The sequence below is a fragment of the Nothoprocta perdicaria genome, unplaced genomic scaffold (genome assembly GCF_003342845.1).
Source record: "Nothoprocta perdicaria isolate Ctin4 unplaced genomic scaffold, notPer1 scaffold_62, whole genome shotgun sequence".
In the NCBI taxonomy this organism is placed as follows: Eukaryota; Metazoa; Chordata; class Aves; order Tinamiformes; family Tinamidae; genus Nothoprocta; species Nothoprocta perdicaria.
This window is the reverse complement of record NW_020455888.1, coordinates 3,658,642-3,681,196: the sequence shown is the minus strand read 5'-3', so window position 1 is coordinate 3,681,196 and position 22,555 is coordinate 3,658,642. Positions and strand designations below refer to the sequence as shown.

Below are 22,555 nucleotides of genomic sequence, written 5' to 3'. Positions count from 1 at the left end.
TCTTTCTCTCTTTCTCTCTTTCCCTTATGAAGCAGGGAAAGAGCTGGGATGTCCCAGGGGCTGCAGTGCTGCTTATGCTCCCTCCTCTTTCCCTCAGGCCACAAGCCTCCCAAACTTGCAGGTCCTCCCAGGGGCCAGGCTGAAACACCTTGTCACCCCTGGGAGGAAAGYGAGTGTCCTGGGCCATGGGGTTTTGCTGCCACAGCCCTGCGAGTCTGGGCTCTGCATCAAGCGCGCTGCAGCACCTCGGGTGCAGAGGAGKTCGGGCAAGCAGCGGCTGTTTCTGCTTTGCCCCCCTGCAGCTGCCATCCTGCTGGGGCTGTTTTCATCTCTGTTTCTCCTCAGGACGAGCCTGCTGCTCCCTCACTGCTGTTTTCCAGAGCTGCTCTTGCTCCCGGCAGCTCTTTCCATCGGAGGCAGCTCAGGCTCCACACAGCCCATCCAGAGGGCTGGGGAGGCACTGCCATGTGCCCTTTCCCCTGCACACATCACTGCCATAAAATCACAGTGACAGCAGGGGAATGCTAAAAATTCATCCTCCTTCCTCAAAAATAAATAGAGAAATAAATACATAATCCAAAGCTTTTTGTGTTATTCAATCTCTTCTTTCAGTGAGGAAGAAACTCCCTTTAATAGAAAAGAGCTTTGGCAGAAACTAACAGGACCTGATAGGAACTTGCAGCATTTGGAAAGCACCTTTGCTGTCCCTCCTGCAGTTTTGCTCTGTGTAATGGTGACACTGGTCACTTCTGTGCCCAGATCCTGCACCCAGGGCATCATTATCCAGTATCTCCGGCACTGGGGAGACCTGGAGAGCAGGGACTGGTTACTGCCCCTTCCTCCCTCAGTGATCTGAGCAACTCYGGGGACAAAAACAAGCCTCTTCACCTGCAGCAAAATTCCTCGTGTAGCAGGTTTATTGATACAGGGGCAAATAGGAAGAATGCGGGCACTTTTCAGATTATATCCTTTTTTAAAAATAATTGTTGTTCTTTTGACAAAGGCTACTGAGTGTCCCATCCTGGGGCACCCCGCCTGCTATGGGACTGTGCTCTCYGGGCAAGGAGCGCACGCGTTTTCCTGCACCTCTGGCTTCTTGGATTCATTAACTTTCCTCCGGCTTCTCTCTACTTCTGTGGCCTCTTTTGCCTCCTTCTTCACAAATACACAAAGTGTCACAACATAATAGCCAGCAAAACATCACCACCCACAAGTGTCTTGGCCGCAGACTGCTATTATTTCAACTTTCTGCTTTCTTAACGAATTTAACTTTCTTAGAGCTTTCTGACACAGAGCATGCTGCTCTTGTCCAACCCAGGAAACAAAATAAAAGTCTCTGATACATCTGACTCTGCCACTTTCATCTCACCTTATTATTTCTTTCTAATCTTTTAAAAGGGAGACAAGGGAGAGGTTTAACCAGCCAGCACCAAACGAGCCTTGCAATGGCTGGTAAGGGTGGTTTGGCAAGTCAGCAGCAGCATCAAAGGCAGGAACAGCTTTTCCCTTTCTTTTCCTTGCCCTCTCTGCTCAGCTCCATCCAACTGCAGCAGGAACAAGCYGAACTCCCTGAGCCGAAGCCAGAACAGCTCCTGCCTCTGCCGCTCTCTCCTCAATAGGGCGTTGCAGGCARCAGCAACAGAGGGTTCCTGCGTGACTCAAAAGCAAAATAGAAAAGCACAAGAAAAAGTGAATCACGGGCTGGGAGCTCAAAAGTTTTCACACTTGTGTGGCCCCTGACTGACTCATTTCTTTTTTTTTTTTTCCCTTTCTGCTCTCACTTCCTTTAACCCCAACATTTACTTTCCTTAGTTGTTTAACAAAAATGCCATAAAGTGGCTGCTTAGTATCACAACTATGCTGACAAAATCCTAGCAGGCTGTGATTAACTTTACTGTAAGAGAAGAGCTGTAAAATTCATTGCTGCAATACTAATGGAATAAGCTAATGCACTARAAATTTTATACTGCTATGGTTACTTCCACGAGGTTTTATTTTTGAAAAAAAAAAAATGTTCACTCAATCAAGCATCAAAAAACAAAGAAGCAAAAAAAACCAAACACTTCTAAAGCCCCAGTGACATAGTTCCGCTGGGGAAAAAAAAACATTCCATTTGGGCATGAGTCTCTACCAAACCCCAACAAAAGTTATGGTTATTTATGTGGCACTGGAAGAATAAGCAGCAACCCAAGCTCCTTGCAGCACTACCACAAGTGTCTCTCCAAAGGTACCACGTACCTCTTGCTGCAAACAGAAAACTCGAGAGATTAAAAAGGAAGATCATGCTGCATCTTTATTTCATTGCTCAGATTGTATAAAAAACACACACAATTCTTTCATTCATTTAGCCAACACATTCTCCTGCCATTTGTTGTTCATGTTTTTTTTTTTTTTTCCTAGAAATAAAACAGAAGCTCTGCACACACGAAACAAAAACATTTTGAATAAAAATACAATTTTGGATTTTGCAACATGTTAAATTTGGAGCACTGAGCAAACTGGCAGCAGCGATATATTCTAGAAGCGCAATTAAAACCAAGAAATGCATCTACTCATCGACAGCCACTGTTACACATGCACAATCCTGCAACTCCTCAGAAAGTAAAATCACTCTCTCTCTTGAGCTGTTTCTGCACTTTGCATTTGGGTTGCTGTCTAAAATCCTGCTGCTGCCGGCACTGCTGCTCGAGATGCCTGGAAGGGGCAGCTCATTGCGCACACGGAGGTGACACAGGAGGTGCTTGGGTTGATAGGAGCAGGGTGATTTTATTTTCCTAAGAAAATTGCCCAGAAGCTGGACCCTGATTACATGCAATGACGTAGGTTCCTGAGGTAAAACCATGCCTTTATATCCATCAGAGCGGCCGGTGTTTTGCCTGGYCCATCACTGTAGAATTAATTCCCTGCGAGTTATGCGTTGCTTTGTGCATGCAATATTGTCAGCAGATTGCTTGGGCAAATTATTGTGCCCAAATCCAGGCGGTTGCTGCTCTGCAGTGACATTTAAAAGCGCCTCCGAAGGGAAGAAAACCAGCAGCTGTGTTATTTCTACGGGCCACAACACCATTACGGTATGTGATAATACAGCCTCAGAGTAACAAATCCCAATTTATCTACAAATTAGATATCCAGCTGGTGCCATCTGCCTGTCGGTGGTTACATATCACCCAGCTCCTACATCGGGAGAGCCTGCAGAATTTGCTATGACTGCCCAATTCCCACATGGCTCTGTGACCGGCCTATTAAATAGCATAAGATAAACAGCATAAGATAGAAACTTTCTGGATGATTAACTGTTATTAAAGTGCCAGCACGATGCAGTCACACTTTTGGGGACCATSAGGGCAGCCCCAGTGCTGTCCTGGACCTGCCATGCTGGGAAGGTTCAATCCAGACCCACTGAACTCAGTGAAACCGAGGAGAGACTCAGTTTCACCCACCTCTCCAAAAGGATCAAGCCCAGACTTACCATTCAACCGYTGGCAAAACAGCATAATGGAAAAAGTTACACGTGACCCGGCCAAAGTTTATATTAAATGAATATATTTTTTTGTTATGTATTGKGATGGCATCTGACACAATGAAGGGAATGTACTGCAAGGTGATTCACTGTTGTGACAYGGAGAAAGCCATCTGGCACAGCATCTATTTAGGGAGAGCTATTTTTTTGTAAGCCACACTGCACCAGGCAGTAACATATAAATTTAGAGCAGTTTAAAGTTTGCTCTTCTTCTGAAAATCCTGTCAAGCTATATATAAATTTTATATTTTTTTTAATACTTAATCACCCTGAATTTTTTACTTTAACGTGGATAATAAAATACACATTAGTGCAAAGAGAGACAACTTTAAACATGGAACTAAAGGGTAAATATATTAATCACYGTGATAAGATATTAATTCTTTTCTATTTTTATAGTTTACTTAACAATAAATATAATCTAATATATAAATGAAAACATATTTGATATGTAAATTTTAATTTACAGCATAAAATCACTGAACTATAGAACCACTCAGGTTAGAAAGAACCGTATGAGGTCATTTAGTCATCTACTAGTCATCTAGTAGATAAGCATCACATTTAATACAGCAAAATCTGCTTTGGTAAATAAATAATTCTTAATTGACATAGAGCACATTTGCTTTAAAAACTTCCTTCCAGTGACTGACGTTATTCACATGGCAATAAAAACACAATCACAGCTGAAGGCAACACAGTTTGAAGGCAATGCCTGAAAACAGGCAGCAGGGAGAGATGACCACAGTGCTTAATACAGGAGACTCTCCTAATGCAGCAATTCACAAGACAGGCAAAATAACGTTGGATTTTATTCTATTATCCATTTCTAACACCAGCAGTGCTGCTAATATTTTATTATTTTGGCAAGGAAAAATGAGAGGCTCACAGACTTTCATTAACACTTTGGGAATTGAGCATTGTCCCTGTCAGTCCCAGTTTCTTAGAGCAGAGCCTCCAGCAGAACGTGGAAAAGAGTCATGGAGAATGAGCCGCGTGTGCAATGAGCAATGTGAGGCTGGTGCCAGGCAATTCAGCAGCCTGATTTGTGGTTAACCTCAGTGCAGAGACCGGAGTGTCCCGTTCTTCATCCCAAACCTGCTCAGCAGTGGGGCCATCCCTTCCCCATTCAGCGTGCTGGGTACTTCTGCTTAGTCTCCATGCAGTCACATTCCCTRCCCACCAGGTGTTGGTGCTGATCACCTAACTTTGGGGCTGTGCCCTTAATTTGGAAAAATAAATTATTTTTGTTTCTCTCCAGTCTTTGAGAATTTGACAGCCAGGCTCTTCTGTCATTCCAGGTCTTCAAGAAATGCAGCTATCACAGTCAGTGAGGGAAAAGCATCTGCTCAACAGAAGATCCCCAGGAAAGCTGTGAGATAACTCCATCCACAGGGTTTAAGGRCTTGTCACAAAACAAACGTACTAAACCACAGAAAGATTTCTGTAGGCCACATGCTAGCAATCTTCATTTCGATGTCCAGGTCCTGCAGTATCAGGCAACATAAATGGCTTCCTAGTGCTGAAGCAATCACAACGTTGTGTGCTATTATTGCAGATTTTCCAAGGGGATGCAAACCAAAGGGCAGTAAGTAACATATAGAGAAGGAGAACTCTATTTGTATCGTCTCCCTTCCCTCCTGGAATAGTAAGTAATGAGGAATATAGTAACAATAAAAGCAACAAATATGAAAGCAACATAGGCTAATAATGATTTTCTTGTTCGGAAAAAGTGACATTTGGGACATGAGAGAGTCTCTTCAGGGCATATAACCTCAGTTTCAGGTCTAGGAAAGCCATTATTATCAATTATTTCTCTGTAACGTTTCATAGAGGGCTTTGGTTCATACTGATTTGCAACGTAACTGTAGAGACCATAATTAGGAGCAGTCTTGTCATTAAAAGAATAGAAAAAATATCCTTGTAGGTTAACGTTATCCAGGGTGTAAGCTGAAAAACAAAACAAAGTATTGAAAAAGGAGTAAAAGGCATTTTGGCATTCAAGAGCAGTGTAATACAATATATAGGCAAGGGCAAGAGAGATGTCAAACGCAGATCTACACTTCTCTGCCCAAAGATAATATATGTGGATATTCATAAAGTGTTTGTCATAAAGAGTTTGCAAACATTTTCCAAGTTTTATGATCCTACACCATATATTTTTTTCTTTTGTATACAAAGTAATGAATGTATGATTGCTTCATGAYCAGCATCGAGCCTATTGTGTGATGGCTCTTCTAATTTACAAAAGAGAGTAAGTTTGGGTTTTCTGCATGCTCTGAGCTTTCTTTGTGTTTCTCTGATTACTCTTTCTCCCTTGCGGAGATTCTCTGGAGTGGGAAGGCTGAGGAAGGCGGCCAAGAGGCCRCACTTCTGACTAGCAAATGTGCACTGACATCAGGCAAACACACGTGCCAGCGCTGAGCTCATACCCTGGAATGCCATCAGTGCAAGTGGAAAGGTCATGCACATCACAGGCTTCTCTGGTTATTGGCCTGCTTCTGATCCAAGATGATGTGCGTTGCTCTTTATTGGGAACACGTTCATATTCCATACTGCTAACTTACCTATCAGCAGCAGCATTAACCTTGAGCCRTCAGTCATCCTTGACAAAACCAGACAGTTTGCAGTAATAAAGGCAAGCTGCAATAGTTTATACCTCAAAATCACTGCTTTAATTACTTTGCTCAAATTAAAGCAACATCTTCTATCATATACCTTTCAGTTACGTGAAGAACTCCCAAATTTTCCTACTCCCTGTGAAAATAATTCTTTCTGCAGACATATGAAAGGCCCTTAGCACCTCTGACCTTTCTATGTGTGAAATGAGTTAATATTTACCTGCCCTTTTACAGAGCTGCTACAAGGCATAATTACTTTGTCTTTGCAAAACTGCATATGGATGTTATGGCGTTGCATAAATGGTTACTGCTGTTCTTGGTTTTTCACTGCCAAAGATGTATTTTAACACTGTACAAAACACTTAGAAATACAGCCTTATCCCAAAGGACCCTATGCTGTAATCTGGAATCATTTATGTGCATAAATGGCTCTCCTGGAACAAGGCAGGTGAGCAATATTATACACCCAAATGCTTCCATGTACAGTCCCAGGAAACAGCTGGAGGAAAAAGGYACATGAAACCTAAGGCAAGACCACACGTGTACCAATACCTCCTCACATTTCCTCCAGTGTGGCAATGAGATAAGGACAGAATTTTTTAAATTAATGGGGGTTAGCACACAGGGGAAGAAAAAAAAAAGATCAAGTTTTGGAGAAATCTCCATCTGTCATGACGCCAAGACTAAGAGCTTTTCCCATGTGTGTGCACAGGAAAAAAAGCACAATACCAGAAAGAGAGAAGAAAAGCAAGAGTGAAAAAGCTGGTATTACTGCCTGAGCAAACCCTGTGGAGGAGGGTGATGTCAAATGCAGGAGTGACCTTTCAGGCAAGTGTTGGGGCTGGTTAGCAGGCATGTATTCACCCACACCCACAGTGTACAGAGTAAAATCTGCTTTGTCTGCAGTACTTATATTGAAAAATACGTAACCAATTCCAGGATGGACAGAAAAGAGAAGTGATACTAGACACCAGATCTATGCGAAATGAGTGTTCTTTAAAAAAGAGGACGTTTGATTATTTGGGATTTGGAGTAAAGCTCAGATTTASAAATCTTTGTACAGATCTTGGAAATTACAGTAGATATTCATGTTTAATACCAATCTGTTCAACTTTATGGAAAACAAATCTTGYCAAACTAACTCAACATTATTTTTTCTGAGAACAATAGATCAATAAATATAATGATGTTTGATATAATATACTCAGAACTTCACACGCTGGTTTACTGCATAGAATAAGGTATCTGGAGCACAGAAATAGAATGTATCTTATGAGGCCAAGGCAGGCCCATAACAAACAGCTTTAAACTGGTCTCAGCTAAAATTGAGACATCTGCAAATGTAACTGCAGATGAGGAAGCATCACCATGTTTTGCTACTGTGGTCTTGTCTCCTAGCACCAAGAATCTTCATGATTTTAAATATTTCATTGACCTGAAACAAAAAGAGGACCTTTTTTTTTTCTTTTCTCGCCAAGTCTGCAAATAACACAGCACAGCTAGTATAGCATGCTTGGCACATGCAAACTACTTGTATTTACTTGTACCAAATACTTGGAAGTCAAGGGACAAGAAGACTGCATCAGCTCAGAGGAGCTCTACAGGGTGGGCAGGGATCTGCACAAGCACTTTGAATTGCAGCAGATGATAACCACAGTGTGTAACCAATCCTCTGCCATGAGCAAAAGGGCTAATAGACTGCTTCAATGTATGAAACAGGAGTAAAAGGCTACGAGATTTTTATCTGCCTTGGGCATAAGTATGATTATTATAGGAACAGCGGGGCCAGGTGTGGGATTTATATCTTTCATGAAGAATGATGGCAAACTGCTCAGTAATCAAAAGTTTCAAAATCAGGTTTACAGCAAGGGGCACACAGACCTTTCTCTGCATTATTTATCAAAGAGCAGACTGAGAGGTGGCTTGTTTTCAGCCTGTGAATATCTACGTAGGCAATAAAAATGGAAACTCAAAACAATGGCTTAAAGCTGAAGCTAAAAAAGTAATGCTAGAAATAAGATTTTTATATATACATATATATACATAGATAGAGTAGTTGCTCAGTCACTACAACAGCTTACAGAGAGATTCTTCATTGATAAAAGTTTCTCTTTTTAGGAGTTGTGATTTTCTAAAAAAAAGTCAAAATACTCATTTTTTTTACCTTATAATTTATGAATCTTTAAGACAGAAAGACTGGTTTGAGCTCTGAATAGCAGGAAAGAGTTCAGGAAATAGCATAATGAGGTAGATAGCCGAATAATTACGAACACTGTTGAATAAGATACAGAGAGCTGAGAAACAGAACTCACACTGAACCCTGGGGCATATCAGCAGAGTGGGAAGCAACACAGCTAAACAACAGGAGAAGTGCAGCCAGAAGAAAATCTGACTAAATACATGTGGAGTTATTCACACAACATCTATTTAAATCTCTTGAATCAACATAGAAAGTTCTTCTGATGCTTTATGCAGAGTATGTGCAAAATCTGTCTTTTTGATGCTTAATAACATCAATTGATCATAAGCCAAACAAAAAAAATATATGTTATGCTAACAACATTTTTCTTTAAGAAAAGCATACTTCTATCACACAGTCTACACTAAACCATTTACAATTCCTTACCTTTTAAAGCTTCATTGAGATAATTCTCTATGTAATATACTCTGAGYTTATCGTGCACCATATTCTGACCATCATCAATTCCATTAGCCATAATGTACATTGGGACATCGCCATACTTGGATTTAACCCACTTGAGCATTTTACGCAGCCCCCAGGGCACCACTGCAGCTCGCCCAGGAGAGTGTAGCCATGTGATATCATTGATCATTTGAACTTCTAGAAAGTGATCGTATTTTAGAGCATCTTCTTTCTCCCAGCCCACAAGAGTAGTAGTGTAGTGACTTAAGGCAAAAAAATCAAATGAGCCTTGGATTAACTTCTTTTCGTCTTCTGAGAAATAAGGCAAGTGGAAATTATATAGATCAACACTGTTTCTTTGGTGAAGCCATTCTCTCATGATATGTGGGTAGTCACCATTCCCAAACACGGGCTCTGCAAGCCAGCCAATGTCAAATTCTAAAATTCTATCGGCAACTTCTTGGTCTTTTCTGGAAAAGGGACAAGCTGGTTCCACCCAGTCGGCTTGCAGAGCTATAGATATTTTCCCTTTCTGAGATCTCCTGAATTCTTTGTCATAAAGATGCCATGCTTTTGCATGGGCTTTCAACAGATGGTGCCCTGCAGTGTACGTCAAGTTCTTCACAGAAGGTTCATTTATTGTGATCCAAATCTTCACATGATCCCCAAGATTTGCAAAGCACAGTTTGGCATAGTCGGCAAAGGCCTGAACAGTTTCTGGGTTTTCCCAAGCTCCGTATTTGGCAAGTGAAGCTGGAAGCTCTTGATTCTCAGCCATCGGTTGCCATAAGGCAACAACAGGAGTTATGTTAACTCTGAGAAGTTCACTAGCAAAACACTGATAATAATGCACAAGCGTGTGGTTGATGACAGAAAGGTTACCTAAAGGAAGAATTGAAGACCACTTTAGTGAAAAATGGAAGTGTGTGACATGCATTTCCTGCAGAAGCGAGATCTGAAGCCTGATAGCAGCAAAGTCAACACAGTGACGCTTGCGTTTGGAGGTAAAAACTCCATCCACTTTAATAAGCCGCTTCGTCTGGTGAACRTCCCACACATAAACATTAGGGTCAAGAAACTGGGAGGGCGTCGTGTCTACCTAGAAGCAACAAGAAACACATCAGATACAAGCTGTTAGTTCTAGATGTGTAGGAACATCATAATCATCAGGCACAACTTCCTGAAGGATCACAAGTGAGAACATTGCGCTTAGCACCTCCGTCACATCTCTGATTCCATAACATATCTGACTCATAAGAACAAATTAGYCTTCAGTTAGCATGTGATATCAGAAAAGTACCAAATATATATTCATATAATATTCATCCTATTTTCCACACAAGCTTATGCTAGCAGTCACTGTGTTTATATTTTGTCCAGATTGCTCCATTCTGTAATGGAAATGAGGGACTAGGCACTAAATTTGCAATATCCAAAGAAGCAACCTTCAGCAAAGACTACAGTAATTAAAAAAAAAGTTCTTCTTTCAAGTTTAAGAAGTTATACTGAAAGGCCTACAGAGAGATTGCCTGTTGGAAATTGCCCAGTGGCTCTTTTCCATTCACTCCTTGAAGGCAGTAAGAGAAATAATAAATGCATCATCATTTATGTGTTCAGTTTTCGTCTTCCTAACTATGATTAAAGATGAGTAATGTTTTGCACTTGATTTTTAGCACGAACTCATTCTTGCTTCTTGCTGAAGTTCTTATTTATTTAACTCATACTGAACTCATTTTCAAATTCTTTCAGCAGGCTGTTGATCTCTGAATCGCTCTTTTCTCTGACTTCTGAGCAATGCTACTGTAAGACACCCCAACAATAAATATATTTCTCTTTAGGGCTAAAGCTTCTGGGGCTCCACATGTAGGAAGCACCTGTATGACCCACAAGGCAGAACAAAAGATGACCTTCTCAGAGTCTCTTAGAATTATACCTTTGTTTTTTTTCAATGAGTGTCAAAAACATAATAAGGAAAATGGAAAATAAAACAATGCACACCATAAAATTTCCTTCTCATTCATAAACTAGTATAACTCTTACAAAAAAAAAAAAAAAAGAAAGAAAAAAAGATCCAAACTACAAGGTAGGTGCTAGTCCTGTCAGTTCAGATTTCCTTGTCCTGCCCTCTGTTTGAAAAGCAGGTGTCAGCCTACAACCAGTGTTGTAGCTCAGGCTCTGCAGGTCTGTACAGAGAAGCTCCTGAAAATCAGTTGCTATTTTCTCTGGAGAGGTCAGTCCTGTGCTTATAGAAAAAAGCAATAAAAAACAGCATGTCTGAGCGAAATTGCWTTTCTGGAGAATTGTCCCTTGCAGATTACTAAAGCATGCATTTTCACTAATACTGCGGGAATGCTGTCAGAAGAGTTTTTTCACTGTGATGCATCTACAAATCACACTACCCACACTACCTAAGCCTCACAGCACAAAATGTTTGAATGGTCTTTTGAAATGAAAATATTCAGCTTTGAAGGTTTTGGCAGTGGGAGGGAATTTTTTAACTGTCTTGAGCTGACTGACACAGTAGCTTTGCAGCAGTTATTGATCCCAAAGGCAGCAATTCCATTTCCAATCTCTAATTTATCTGGGAGGCTGGAGAACACCGACCATTAAATCTTTTTTGGAAATCAACATGCCAGGTAGGGAGGTTGCATTATTTTTCAGGAGAACCAAGTCAGATGTTACTTCTGGAGTAAGAGAAAACAAACAAGGCCTCTATGTTCTAGCCTCAGGAAATATTCTGCCTTTGTGGAAAATCTAAATTAAAAATTCTGTTCTTGGACCCAGCCTTAAAGCTGAATTTTACTGCACATCTTTACTGTGGTTAGAGAATCCTTGTAAGCCAAAACAACATCTGAGAATTACCAAGCCAAACTGTTAAAGAGACCATAACTAAGCCACAATTTTTACACATGGTATGAAGCTTTGAAATTTGAAAGGTTGTCCTGAAATATCAAGTTTAACTGAAATCAAAAGACTTAGAATTGTGAACTGGATCCATGCTAAGTACTATCTGGGGTACTGCAGCCTCAGAAACAGATATGATGCTAAACAAAACAGCAAGAAAGGAATACAGAAATGTCATTTAACTTTAAGCTTCTCTATTTTTTCTTTTTCTTTTCTCACACAAAATTGCTCTAATAACGAAGCCAGAACATATATACGTAGCATGCAGAAACACACTCACTAGAAACATTAAGAGCTTTCAGAATCAGGAAATTCGCTAAACCATATACTACCAGAGCTCTCAAATATATTTCCATTAAAATTATGGACATGAATAAACAGTAATATTTCCTATGTCATACCCTAGGCCTTTTAGAAATACTGCATTAGGTCTAATCAATTTCTAAGCAAAAAGGACTGACTTTTGGTGACTGATCCCATAAAAAATGTTCAAGAGAGATGAACACCAGACCCACTCCTTTTTAACTGCTGTGCATTTTCTATGTTACTTATTATCCCTCAACCTCACTGGTTCTCACTGGTCACACAGAAATGTCTACCAAAGACTGAAAGACAAAATCTTTGATCCCAAAGCCTTGTGTCCATCTCCTCATAGCACTCTGATAATATATCACTTACCAACAAGGCCACCCAATGCATCAAAATCATTGGTATGGTCTTGTGCAGCGATGTGGTCGCAGAGCTGCCAGCTCTACCYACAGACTTACCTGGATGTAGTTGTCAACTATTCCCCAAGCAAAGCCACAGGGAAAGGTCCCTTCTATGGGCTGGTTTTCGGGCAAAGGMGGAAAGCCATTTTTCTCAATCAGCTTTCGATAGAACAAGACAGAAGATTTTGGTATCAGCTTCTTGTCATGGCTTTGAAAGTCAATATAAAACAACCCACGTCGGATGCTGTATCCTCTGTGCCACTCGAAGCCATCCAGGAGGGACCACACTGTGTATCCAAACACGTCAACTCCATCGTACCGAATGGCTGAGGAAAGAACAGGAATGAACTCATCACAATGTTCATTTTTTCTACACAGATTGCCCCTTATCAGCAACAATGGCAGCGTTCACGGGCAAGAACAGTGTGGTAGGTTAGATAAGCATCTCAGAGCCATTTCAAAGCCTGTGCGGGGAGGATATTTCAGCTGCACTCAGGTAGCTCAGAAGCAAACTTCTGGCACACAGGTCCATCGTGCATGGCAGCAGAGCTATCTGCCTGCGTTTGAAACCAGCCACTTGGAGAATGAAAAGCAGGAGATGGGGAAGGGCTGCACCACACACAGCAATGTGCACATTTTGGCTCACTCARAGGGGTCCCTAAGGGAGCTGCACCACGCTCACCAAGTTAGACTCCTCTTCCTCCTTCCCTTCCACTACAAATACCTTGGTAAGACCCTGATAAAACTTGTGCATTCTGATGGATTTTTATTCCCATAGATTTTTCAGCTGAAGTGGCAGTGCAGGGAGACTGTCCTTATGTGAAAATTCTGTCTCTTTCCATCTTTCATGGCATAGCATTGTCTGGCTTAAACATTTAGGAGTTTCTAAAAAATGTCCATGTATTCTAAACCCGCTCTTTGAATTTCTGCACCCCTTGTACGTTAAAATCAAGGTCTACTGGCATCTAATCGAATCACCTTTTTTTGAGATTTCCAAGTGATATTCACTTTTAGCTGCATTAAACACTGCAATTCAGCAAAACATTTCTGGGCCAGGCTTGGCTTTGGTAAAGCACAAAGGAAGCTGCTTATTTTCATTACTTAATTAGACCCACCCCAGTTCAGCAATGCATTTAAGCACATTCTTAAACGTTCTTTTGAACTCAAGTTTGGCTCCATAGCCAGAATAGTTTATCTTTATTACTCACCATCTTCTCTAAAGGCAAACTGGGTAGTGACTGAACACAGTATTTTCCAGCCTAGTAACACTGAAAGCATAATTCAGGCAACAGGAATATCAAGAGCCTCATTTCCTTTTTGTATTAATGTACCTCATTACAATCAGTTACAAAGGACCAAATGGATTCTTGATTGTAATACAGCTTGAATCAATTAAATTAACTTGAAGTTATATAAGCAATGGATCTGACCTARTCTCTTTCACAAGCCATGAGAAAATGTAGGAAAAATGAATATTTCTCCTCCTACAGGCATCATTCTTTTRTGTATGGTAAATATTGGTATTTTTCTGATCTCTGCACATGCACATGATGGGATCTACCATACCAGCATAGTAAAAGCCAGAACAGGTCCACTTTGTTAAGTAGCCAACAGTGAGAATTTCTCTTTGAACAGCATCTCATTCCTTCTCTAAGTCACCTGAGAGCATGCCCACATTTCCTGATCATCCCATAAAAATTCTCAACATCTTCTTTARAAATGTATTAACTCCTGTTCTCTGTTAAAGAAACAACTTGGGGAAAAAAATGGATGTTTGAATAGACTCAAACATGTCAATCCATAAGAATTGCATGTTACTGAAAATTGGCCATATTGCCTATTGGAAATAACTTCTGGTCTAGTGATACCAACTTGCAAGTGTGCTACTGCCCCAGCAAGAATGGGGCCAGAATTGTGTTAGCTATTAAACACAACTGACTGTCTCCTACCAGCACTTGAGTTCATGTTCTTCTAAGCCCTATAATATAAATATAGACCCTAGGAACCCCGACAGACCCATAACTACCAAACTTAGATCCTTAAAACACTCCTCTCAGGTGCTGTCCAAGCCTAGGGAAGTGCAAAGCCCGTGGCACCTGTTTCAGTGCAGAAGCTACTCAGAGTCCATGTCTTGCTTCTGGGCATAACTGAGAAGAGCTCAGTCCTGACTTGTCAAAGGCCTAATTGTCCCCACTCTGCTTAAGACTCTCTGAATCCAGACCCRCTAACTTCCAGGATAATTACCTAGCCACTAAGCTAGTCAAAATTACAGTACATGGGATCTCTCATGCCCTTCTGCTTCACTATACAAGGAATAATCAATTTATCCATAACATCAGAGACGCAGCAGGGAAGGGAATACAAACCTAGTGTAAGTGGTTAGACACTCATCCAAGTGAAAAGACACCTTCAATCAATCTTCAGCTCTAATTAATATTTAACTGCTTTATATTACAGTTTTATTCAATCCTCCAAGGTATTTAAAAACAGATCAATAAAAGAAGCAGTGAATGAGTCTGGGGCTGTGAATCATAAATGAACAGAGGCCCTTTGCCATAGCCAAGGAAAGGCTGCATGGGGCTCATCTACAGCGTGCAGAGCAAAAGCATGTGCACCTACCTCAGCATTTTAATCAAAATCAAGAGTGCCCTCCTGAAGCAAATCGCCCGATTTCCCCAGCATACTGGTTGGTTCTMACCAGAGTGGTCTAAGAAGGCATGAACTGGGTTTCTTTGTGGTAAAATTAAACTAGAAGTATGATTCAGGAAGGAGCAGTTGATGGGACTTCTGTCACAGGGCAACCAATAGTAGTCCTAAATAATATCCCCCCCAAAACATACACACACTCAAGAATGCAGAGCATAGCGTGTACACCAGGCCCTCTAAACCAACCATTTCTGCATTATAGGCTTGCTCCTACAGTGCTGTACCTAGCTGCTAATGTAGATATAGTGGTATGTACCAGTTTTGTCTGAACTGGGGCACATACACAACATATGAGGAGATATTACCTAGATTTTGGAAGTAGCAAAACCACATCTATGTGGCCTGTGGTCAAAAATAATTATCCTTGATTCTCAGGGCAATATCTCTGATGCTTTTTACTGCCTCACAATTGCTAGAGTGAATTTGGTGGGAACAAGTTCAGGAATCTCTGCACTACAGTGCTGAATTAATGTGCAGGATAGACGTGCCCTAAACATGTGAGACAGGATCTTCTCTGGGACCATTTCTGTCCAATCACTGTTCACAACCAACAGGATGTCTTCATGGATCTCTTTCTTAATTAAGATTCCCTAGATACTACACAGAGAACCTTGATACTTAGAGGATACTGCAGATTCCAATGGGCAAGTAAGCTGGSGGCAATAATTTTCATCATGGTGACGCCAAAGTCCCTACTGTTCATTCAGTCCTCAGTCTTTTTATTTTTCTGTAAGTTTAGCCAAATGTTGGCATAAATAAACATAATGACTAGACCACTGCTGTTGTTGTTGRTATTGTTATTTACTGACTTCTGTTGTTAATGTTATTATTTACTGAGTTGCACATTAAAAAGGATGAAACTCTACAAACTGAGATTGTTTCTAGCCAGCTCTGATTAGAAAACAGATCTATTTATGCATGTCCAGCAATTTACAAACGCAGTAGAAATATGGGTAAAAGGACCATGATCTTTTATAGTGTTTCATCTCACTTGATGCTAACCATTAATACTTTACATACAATAAGTAACTGTTTTGTATATGATTTCTCCCATTTTGGATTTACTGACTCACACATTTATTCACTTTTTCATTTATTTGTAACAATTAGGTCTCTGGAAGAGCAGGTGATATAAATATAGGAGTTCTTCATATTTTTATGAGTCTGCAATGAAAATGGAAATCATTTTTGGTATTCCCCTATTTGTAAATGGCATCACAAAGGCTATTCAGTTGGAACAAACAGCTATAATGAAAATGTTKTTAAAACCAGAACAGTAGACAATTGACATGGAAATCAATTACTAAATAGTAAATTAAGAAATTAACAACAACAAAGGTGGCAATGAGAGAATAATCACATGAACAATTTATTGATGACAACTAGGACTGAGATATTTTTTTTTGTATAAGTGAAAATAKAAAATACCTGTCATAAAAAGTAGTGTATTTGGAAAGATAATTGTTCAACAACTTAAATTATATAAACTCAAATACTTGGTTCTCCTCAAATAGGTGTAAATTCAGATTACTGTGTCTAGAGTTGTGCTAATGTAAAATTATTGCAAGGGCAGAACTGAGATGCAGAATGAAAAGGTTTCCAGTTTTTCATTTTAAAATGCATCCCTTCAGCCTTGTGTATTCAGAGGAATTCTGGTCAGGTAGAATTTACCTCTGAATATATATATTCTTTCCTTTTGTATATATGAATTTAGGTATCTAAAATATGGAAAGCAGCTATTAATAAATATCACAGTGGATTTCCTCATGTCCACAGACAGTGCACTGTTCACAGCAATGCTGCGCTTCCTCATACTAAAGACAGGAGTTACAAGTGCTCCTGTTCAAAGACAGCAGCATCAAGCACACAATATGCTATCTACAGTTATTAAAGGTCTTCAAGGGCTCAGAAGTACAAACCCAAGAAAGTGATGTTCTCATTTCACAAGTGCCTAGATGAATATTAAATATCAGAATTAATTCTCAGACTGATTCATTAATGAGCTTCAGGAGGTTACTTTGCATAATGATTCTGTTAAGCAGACATGAATACAACCTCAGTCCTACCTTTTAAAGTTTCCATAATGAACTTTTTGAGATAATAAATATATTTGGCATCATCCCTCTTGGTGCTACCAGAAACAAACCAGCTGTTTTCCACAATGAATATTTGGGGGTTGTTATATTCATTGCTTATCCAGTAAAGAAGCTGTCTGAGGCTTATTGATTCCAACTGCTGGAATTTCATGTGAGAGTCCAAGAGCTGGAAGCTCAGGGTTGCTCCAAAAGAAAGAGCAAAAAAGTCAGCTGTTCCTTTGATGTACTTCTTCTCAGCTTCACTGAACTCAGGTAGCAGAGATGAGAGGTTACTCCTCATGCTCTCTGGATAGTCACCATCAACAAATATGGGCTTAGCAAACCAGCCAAGCACAAAATCAAGGGACTTTTGACATTCTTTTATATTTTTTTCAGTCATATTTTGAGGTTTTATCCAGTGGGAGCTAAGGGCAATGGACACTTTTCCTCTTTGAGTTGGACGAAAATGATCATTGTAGAGATGCCAGACTTTAGCGTGAGCCTGTTGAAAAGAAAGACTGTAATTAATGCACCTGAAATTCACTTTGAAGTAACATAATTAGTTGCAAGCACCAATGTCCTGTGTCACAGAGTGACCATATCAATTTGCATTCAAGGGCTCAGTTTTCTTCATTCATCAGCAGCTTATAATCATAAATTCCCTTTTCATTAATAATATATTAATGAAAGATATCTCCAGTTGTTTTGGGAAAACAGCATCTCCATTTTCCTAAAAGCTACTGCAAGCACCAAACACATATATGACTGTTAGTAAGATATCTGTTAGCATTAATTATTATTGAGTTAGGGCATATTTTAAGTACATGCAAAAACTAAATGCATTTCATGTAACATGTTTCAAACTATGTTTTCACTAAAGGAATATCACTTTATTTGTATATTCACAGATATACGTGGGAAGAAAAAACATTGAATTTGGTCTATTCTTAATCACAGCACACATATAAGAAAAACTACCAATCTAGACTTTAAAAAGCCTATTGAAAAATATTTTTTCATAGCTCTTTAAAGTTATGCTGATAATTTAATCTCTCTTATTCAAATTTGATAAATTTACCTCCAGCATCAACTTTCAACCACCTGATTTGATTCCTGATATAACTTTATCTGTTATTGTGAGGAAATTTTTACCAAATTTCTCTTTCCTGTGATCTTACAGAGTGGGTTGAAACAGTTTCTTGATGTTGTCTTTGAAAGCTAAATAGATCAACTTCCTAGAGCCTTTCATTATCTTCAGGCACAGTTTCAAGCCCTCTAACCATTCTCATTGCTCTTCTCTGATTCTTTTCCAATTTGTCATTATCCTTTTAAAACTGCAGAAGCAGAATTGGAMATAATATGCCAGTAGTAGTCTTGCCAGCAATAAAACCAGAAAGAATAAATATACAGCTTAAGGCCATAGCATTACACTGTGAACATATGCTCATCTAAACTACCACAATATCTCTAGAGATTTAACCTTCTAAAATACACATTTTTTCTTTGCACCTAACTTAGCACAATCTTGATGACTTTATTAATCAACATCCCTGTACATATCAGTAGAAATCGCAAAGTTTTTTCCTAAGGCATTGCTAAAAATATAAAAAATATGTTCTCTTCATAAAGTATTAGAATAAACAATATATGCTAAATATTCTTACTTTACAACTTCATTTTGAACCTTCCAAATTAGTGATACTTAGCAATAGCATGAACCTTCAATTGAGATATACAAATTAACAGGAGTATTGAATACAAAATAGATTATTTTGTCAGAGTGGTTTTTTTTATGCCTCCCTGCAACATAAGCCATGTAGACAGCCTTATACTTCCACTCAATGCAGTTATTATGTTGATTAGTTTTATCATTAATGTATTGATAACTGATGCTTATAGTTTCCTTTTCATACACTTGTCTTTCAAGCTTTCAACTGTGACGATTTTCAGATGCCTGCATAATTAGGAAAATTAAACAATTAGATTATTAATCCTTTTTGACAAAGACATTGTTAATTACCTAAGAAAAACAATTACTTCTATCATTCTACTCTTCTTGCACAMTTTTAATTCCCACTGCTAGGAGAAAAGCAATTGAAAGTGAAGGACAAAGGTAAGATCAATAATCAAGACTCAGTTCAATTGCCCCCAYAGAGAAGCCTGCTGCCATTGAGTCATCACAGGGAATATAAAACATCTGTGTGGATCTGACAGCTACGATGCAGGCTCTAAAGCCAACTTGACCCGTGCCCTTTTCGAGCAGTCACCAACATCTGAAGAGAACAATTTTGGTAATTTTAAATGACAATATATACCTGTGCATGCACATCTGAACTGAGTCCTCAATTTAGCTTTATCGTACATGCTTTCAGTCGTAATTCAGCAGTAACTCTGATTGAGAGAGATGCAGTCCTACCATCTGTCTATATTAATATAGTGGATTTTGATGCTACTGAAAAACTAAATATAGCAACTACTTTAAAGTCTCATGACAAAAATGAGATCTGACTTGCATAGATATAATTTCACTTTATTGTGACTATCCATTCTGCTGAGTAAAGAAAGAAAGACACTAAATACCATGCCCAACACACTATACTCCCAATACTTTTAACTATGTTTTTTTTTTTAAATTCCATCAGGGAACAAATGTGTCACCACTTGCAAATCCAAAGGAAGCCTGGAGATACATTATTGATAGCAATTTCAAAAGATTTTCCTTGCTATCCCTATSCTTGCTATGTTGGACCTTCAGATTTCTTATCTTAACCATGACTATTCACAGAATCACAGAACGGTTGGGGTTGGAAGGGACCTCTAGAGATCATCCAGTCCAACCCCCCTGCTCCACCAGGGAAACCTACAGCATGTGCCACATGGTGGCATCCAGGTGGGTTTTAAAGACCTCCAGAGAAGRTGCTTCTACATCCTCTCTGGGCAGCCTCACAGTACTCTCACAGGAAAGAAGTTCTTCCTCACATGCAGATGGAACTTCCTGTGTTTCAACTTGTACCCATTATCCGTTGTCCTAGCACTTGCCACCACCGAGAAGAGTTTGGCCCCATTCTCCCTACATTCTCCCCTTAGGTATATAGACATATTCATCAGATCTCCTATCAGTCTTCACCAGGCTAAACAAGCCTAGCTAACTTGGTCTTTCCTCATAAGATAAATGCTCCAGTTTCTTAATCATCTTTGTTGACCTCAGCTGGACCCTCTCGAGAAGCTCCACATCCCTCTTGTCCTGGGGAGCCCAGAACTGCCCCCAATACTCCAGGTGCGGTCTCACCAGAGCTGAGCAGAGGGGCAGGATCCCCTCCCTTGACCTGCTGGCAACATCCTCCTGATGCAGCCAGGATCCCATTGGCCTTCTTGGCCATGAGGGCACTGCTCTCTCATGGCTAACTTGCTGTCAACCGGGACTCCCAAATCCCTCTCCAAATTCCCCAACACACAACTTCATCTCTCTGTCGTGCACTTCTGAGGACGCTGCCCACCAGTCTCTAGGATTATGGAGGACTTGCCCCGTAATCCACAGCCCTGCTCTATTCTCCTACCAGTGTAGAGAGATATTCCAGCATTTTCAGTATCCTTGATTTCACCAAGAAGCACAGAGGGGGAGAATCCCACAGATTATTCCTTTCTCTAAAAGTACTTAGGTGCTAGTTTATCCTTCACATGAATTAAAATAAAAAATATATCAAGGTTATCAATATGAGACTGTCTCACACAATTTTGGTTTTTCAACTGGTAAACTTGTCTGCCTCTATAGAAAATGAATGCACTTGAGAAGATGAGTTTTCGAGGCATGCAGAATGAGTCACTCTTTGGGAGTCCTCTCATTGATGGACAGAACATATCATTTAGTTTAGGCAAGCTTGATGACATATAGACAGAAAAAAGCATGTGAGAAGAAGCTTGCCTTAAATATCTGCCTTTAGAGGATGCATGAAGTGAAGTGGAACAATACAATCTTCAGGATAATAAACCCCTGAAAATTGTATTAAAGTCCACAGGTTCTGTGGCTGTAGATACTGAAGTAGTTCAATGAGAGAGGTAAATGGAGAATAAGCCAGTGACAGAGCAGAGAGTTTCTTTGGACATCTGGAACAGATGTTTAGAACAGCTGCCTAAGCCCAGGTGTCTAATGCTGATTGAGGCCCTTCAGAGTATTCTCTTCTCCAACTAAAGTTTCAGAGAGCTTTGAGTTTCAGAGGTCTCGCAAATCCTAAGCCACATCTGCCAGTTCCACAGAGATGATTTGGCTTGACTGGGAACACCTTATTTAAAATGACTGTTTACAAATTGGTTCTTGGAAGAGTCATACAGTCTCTAGTCTGTTATGAGAAAAACTATCTGCTAAAACCTAGATGCTGTTTTTTAGACTCTAAATTTGGGTCTTGCTTTCAGACAGCAATTTATACTTGTAGGCATCAAGCACTAGGCTGACATCTTTTTCTAGGATATGATCCTACATTTCTGAACCTGCTGAAGCTGGAGCTAACTCTTTACCAGCAAGGCCTCCATCATAATGTGGACTTCCTCACATACCTTGTCTTTGGCTAAACCCATCTATATATCTGTATGTCATTCATGGTAGAACCTTATTTTCAAATTGATATGCTCTGCTTCCCCTTACCTTCTCACTCCTTGTACCTCTTCAGACCACTCTCTACCTACACTCAACCTATGAAATTCTGCTACAGGCCATACTTCACTCGCCTCATAGAGATCTCTCTGTGAGTCAAAGTCAATAAGCCAGTCTTGCCAAACTGTCAGATCTCCGTCCAAGGCAGAAAAGCCATCTGCAATACCATAGCATGGGCTAGTCCTACAAAGCTCATGTTCCCACAGGGACAGCAAAAATAATTCAGCACAGACAAACAGACTTCACAACATGACACAGTCATATCCTGCTCTATCACTGGATAGATCTACACAGTTTGAGACTCTTTAGTTTAAGTCAATTTAGAAATATGCAGATATTTGTTTGCCTGACTGCTCCTCTAAATTCCTGTGCAAGGTCTTCAAGACCTTGTTCAGCATCAAGACCTTATTCAGTCTAGCACTGGTATGTATCATTCTGGGAGCTTTCAGTGCTTATTTCTATCATGATATATAACCTTCACARGAGCAGTTTGAGAATTATAATTGGGAACATCATGATTCCATAACTTGTGTTCATTTCTCTAGAACACATTGTCTTAATTTTTAGTTGTGTGTCTTCTGAACCAAGAACCATTAATTTCATAAATAAACTGTTCTCCATGCTCAGATAAACTATCTGTATTAACTCCTTATTTGCATGYTAATGAAAGTGAGTAGGAAGGTGTTACTGAAATTTGTTTAGTAATACAAAGAGAAGAATTAATTGG

At 39.8% G+C, this 22,555-nt stretch overlaps 1 protein-coding gene across 1 annotated transcript in view; it reads right to left on the bottom strand.

Annotated features, from left to right (window-relative positions):
* Positions 1–5,135: 5,135 nt before the first annotated feature.
* KL (klotho) overlaps positions 5,136–22,555 on the bottom strand; it is a 47,429-nt gene continuing 30,009 nt past the window's right edge. Inside the window, exons 2-5 of the mRNA XM_026049841.1 lie at positions 17,172–17,682; positions 12,457–12,725; positions 8,768–9,884; positions 5,136–5,470 (exon numbers count right to left, since the gene is read on the bottom strand). Of these exons, the coding sequence (XP_025905626.1) occupies positions 5,136–5,470; positions 8,768–9,884; positions 12,457–12,725; positions 17,172–17,682 (2,232 nt within the window). The remainder of the gene's footprint in view (positions 5,471–8,767; positions 9,885–12,456; positions 12,726–17,171; positions 17,683–22,555) is intronic.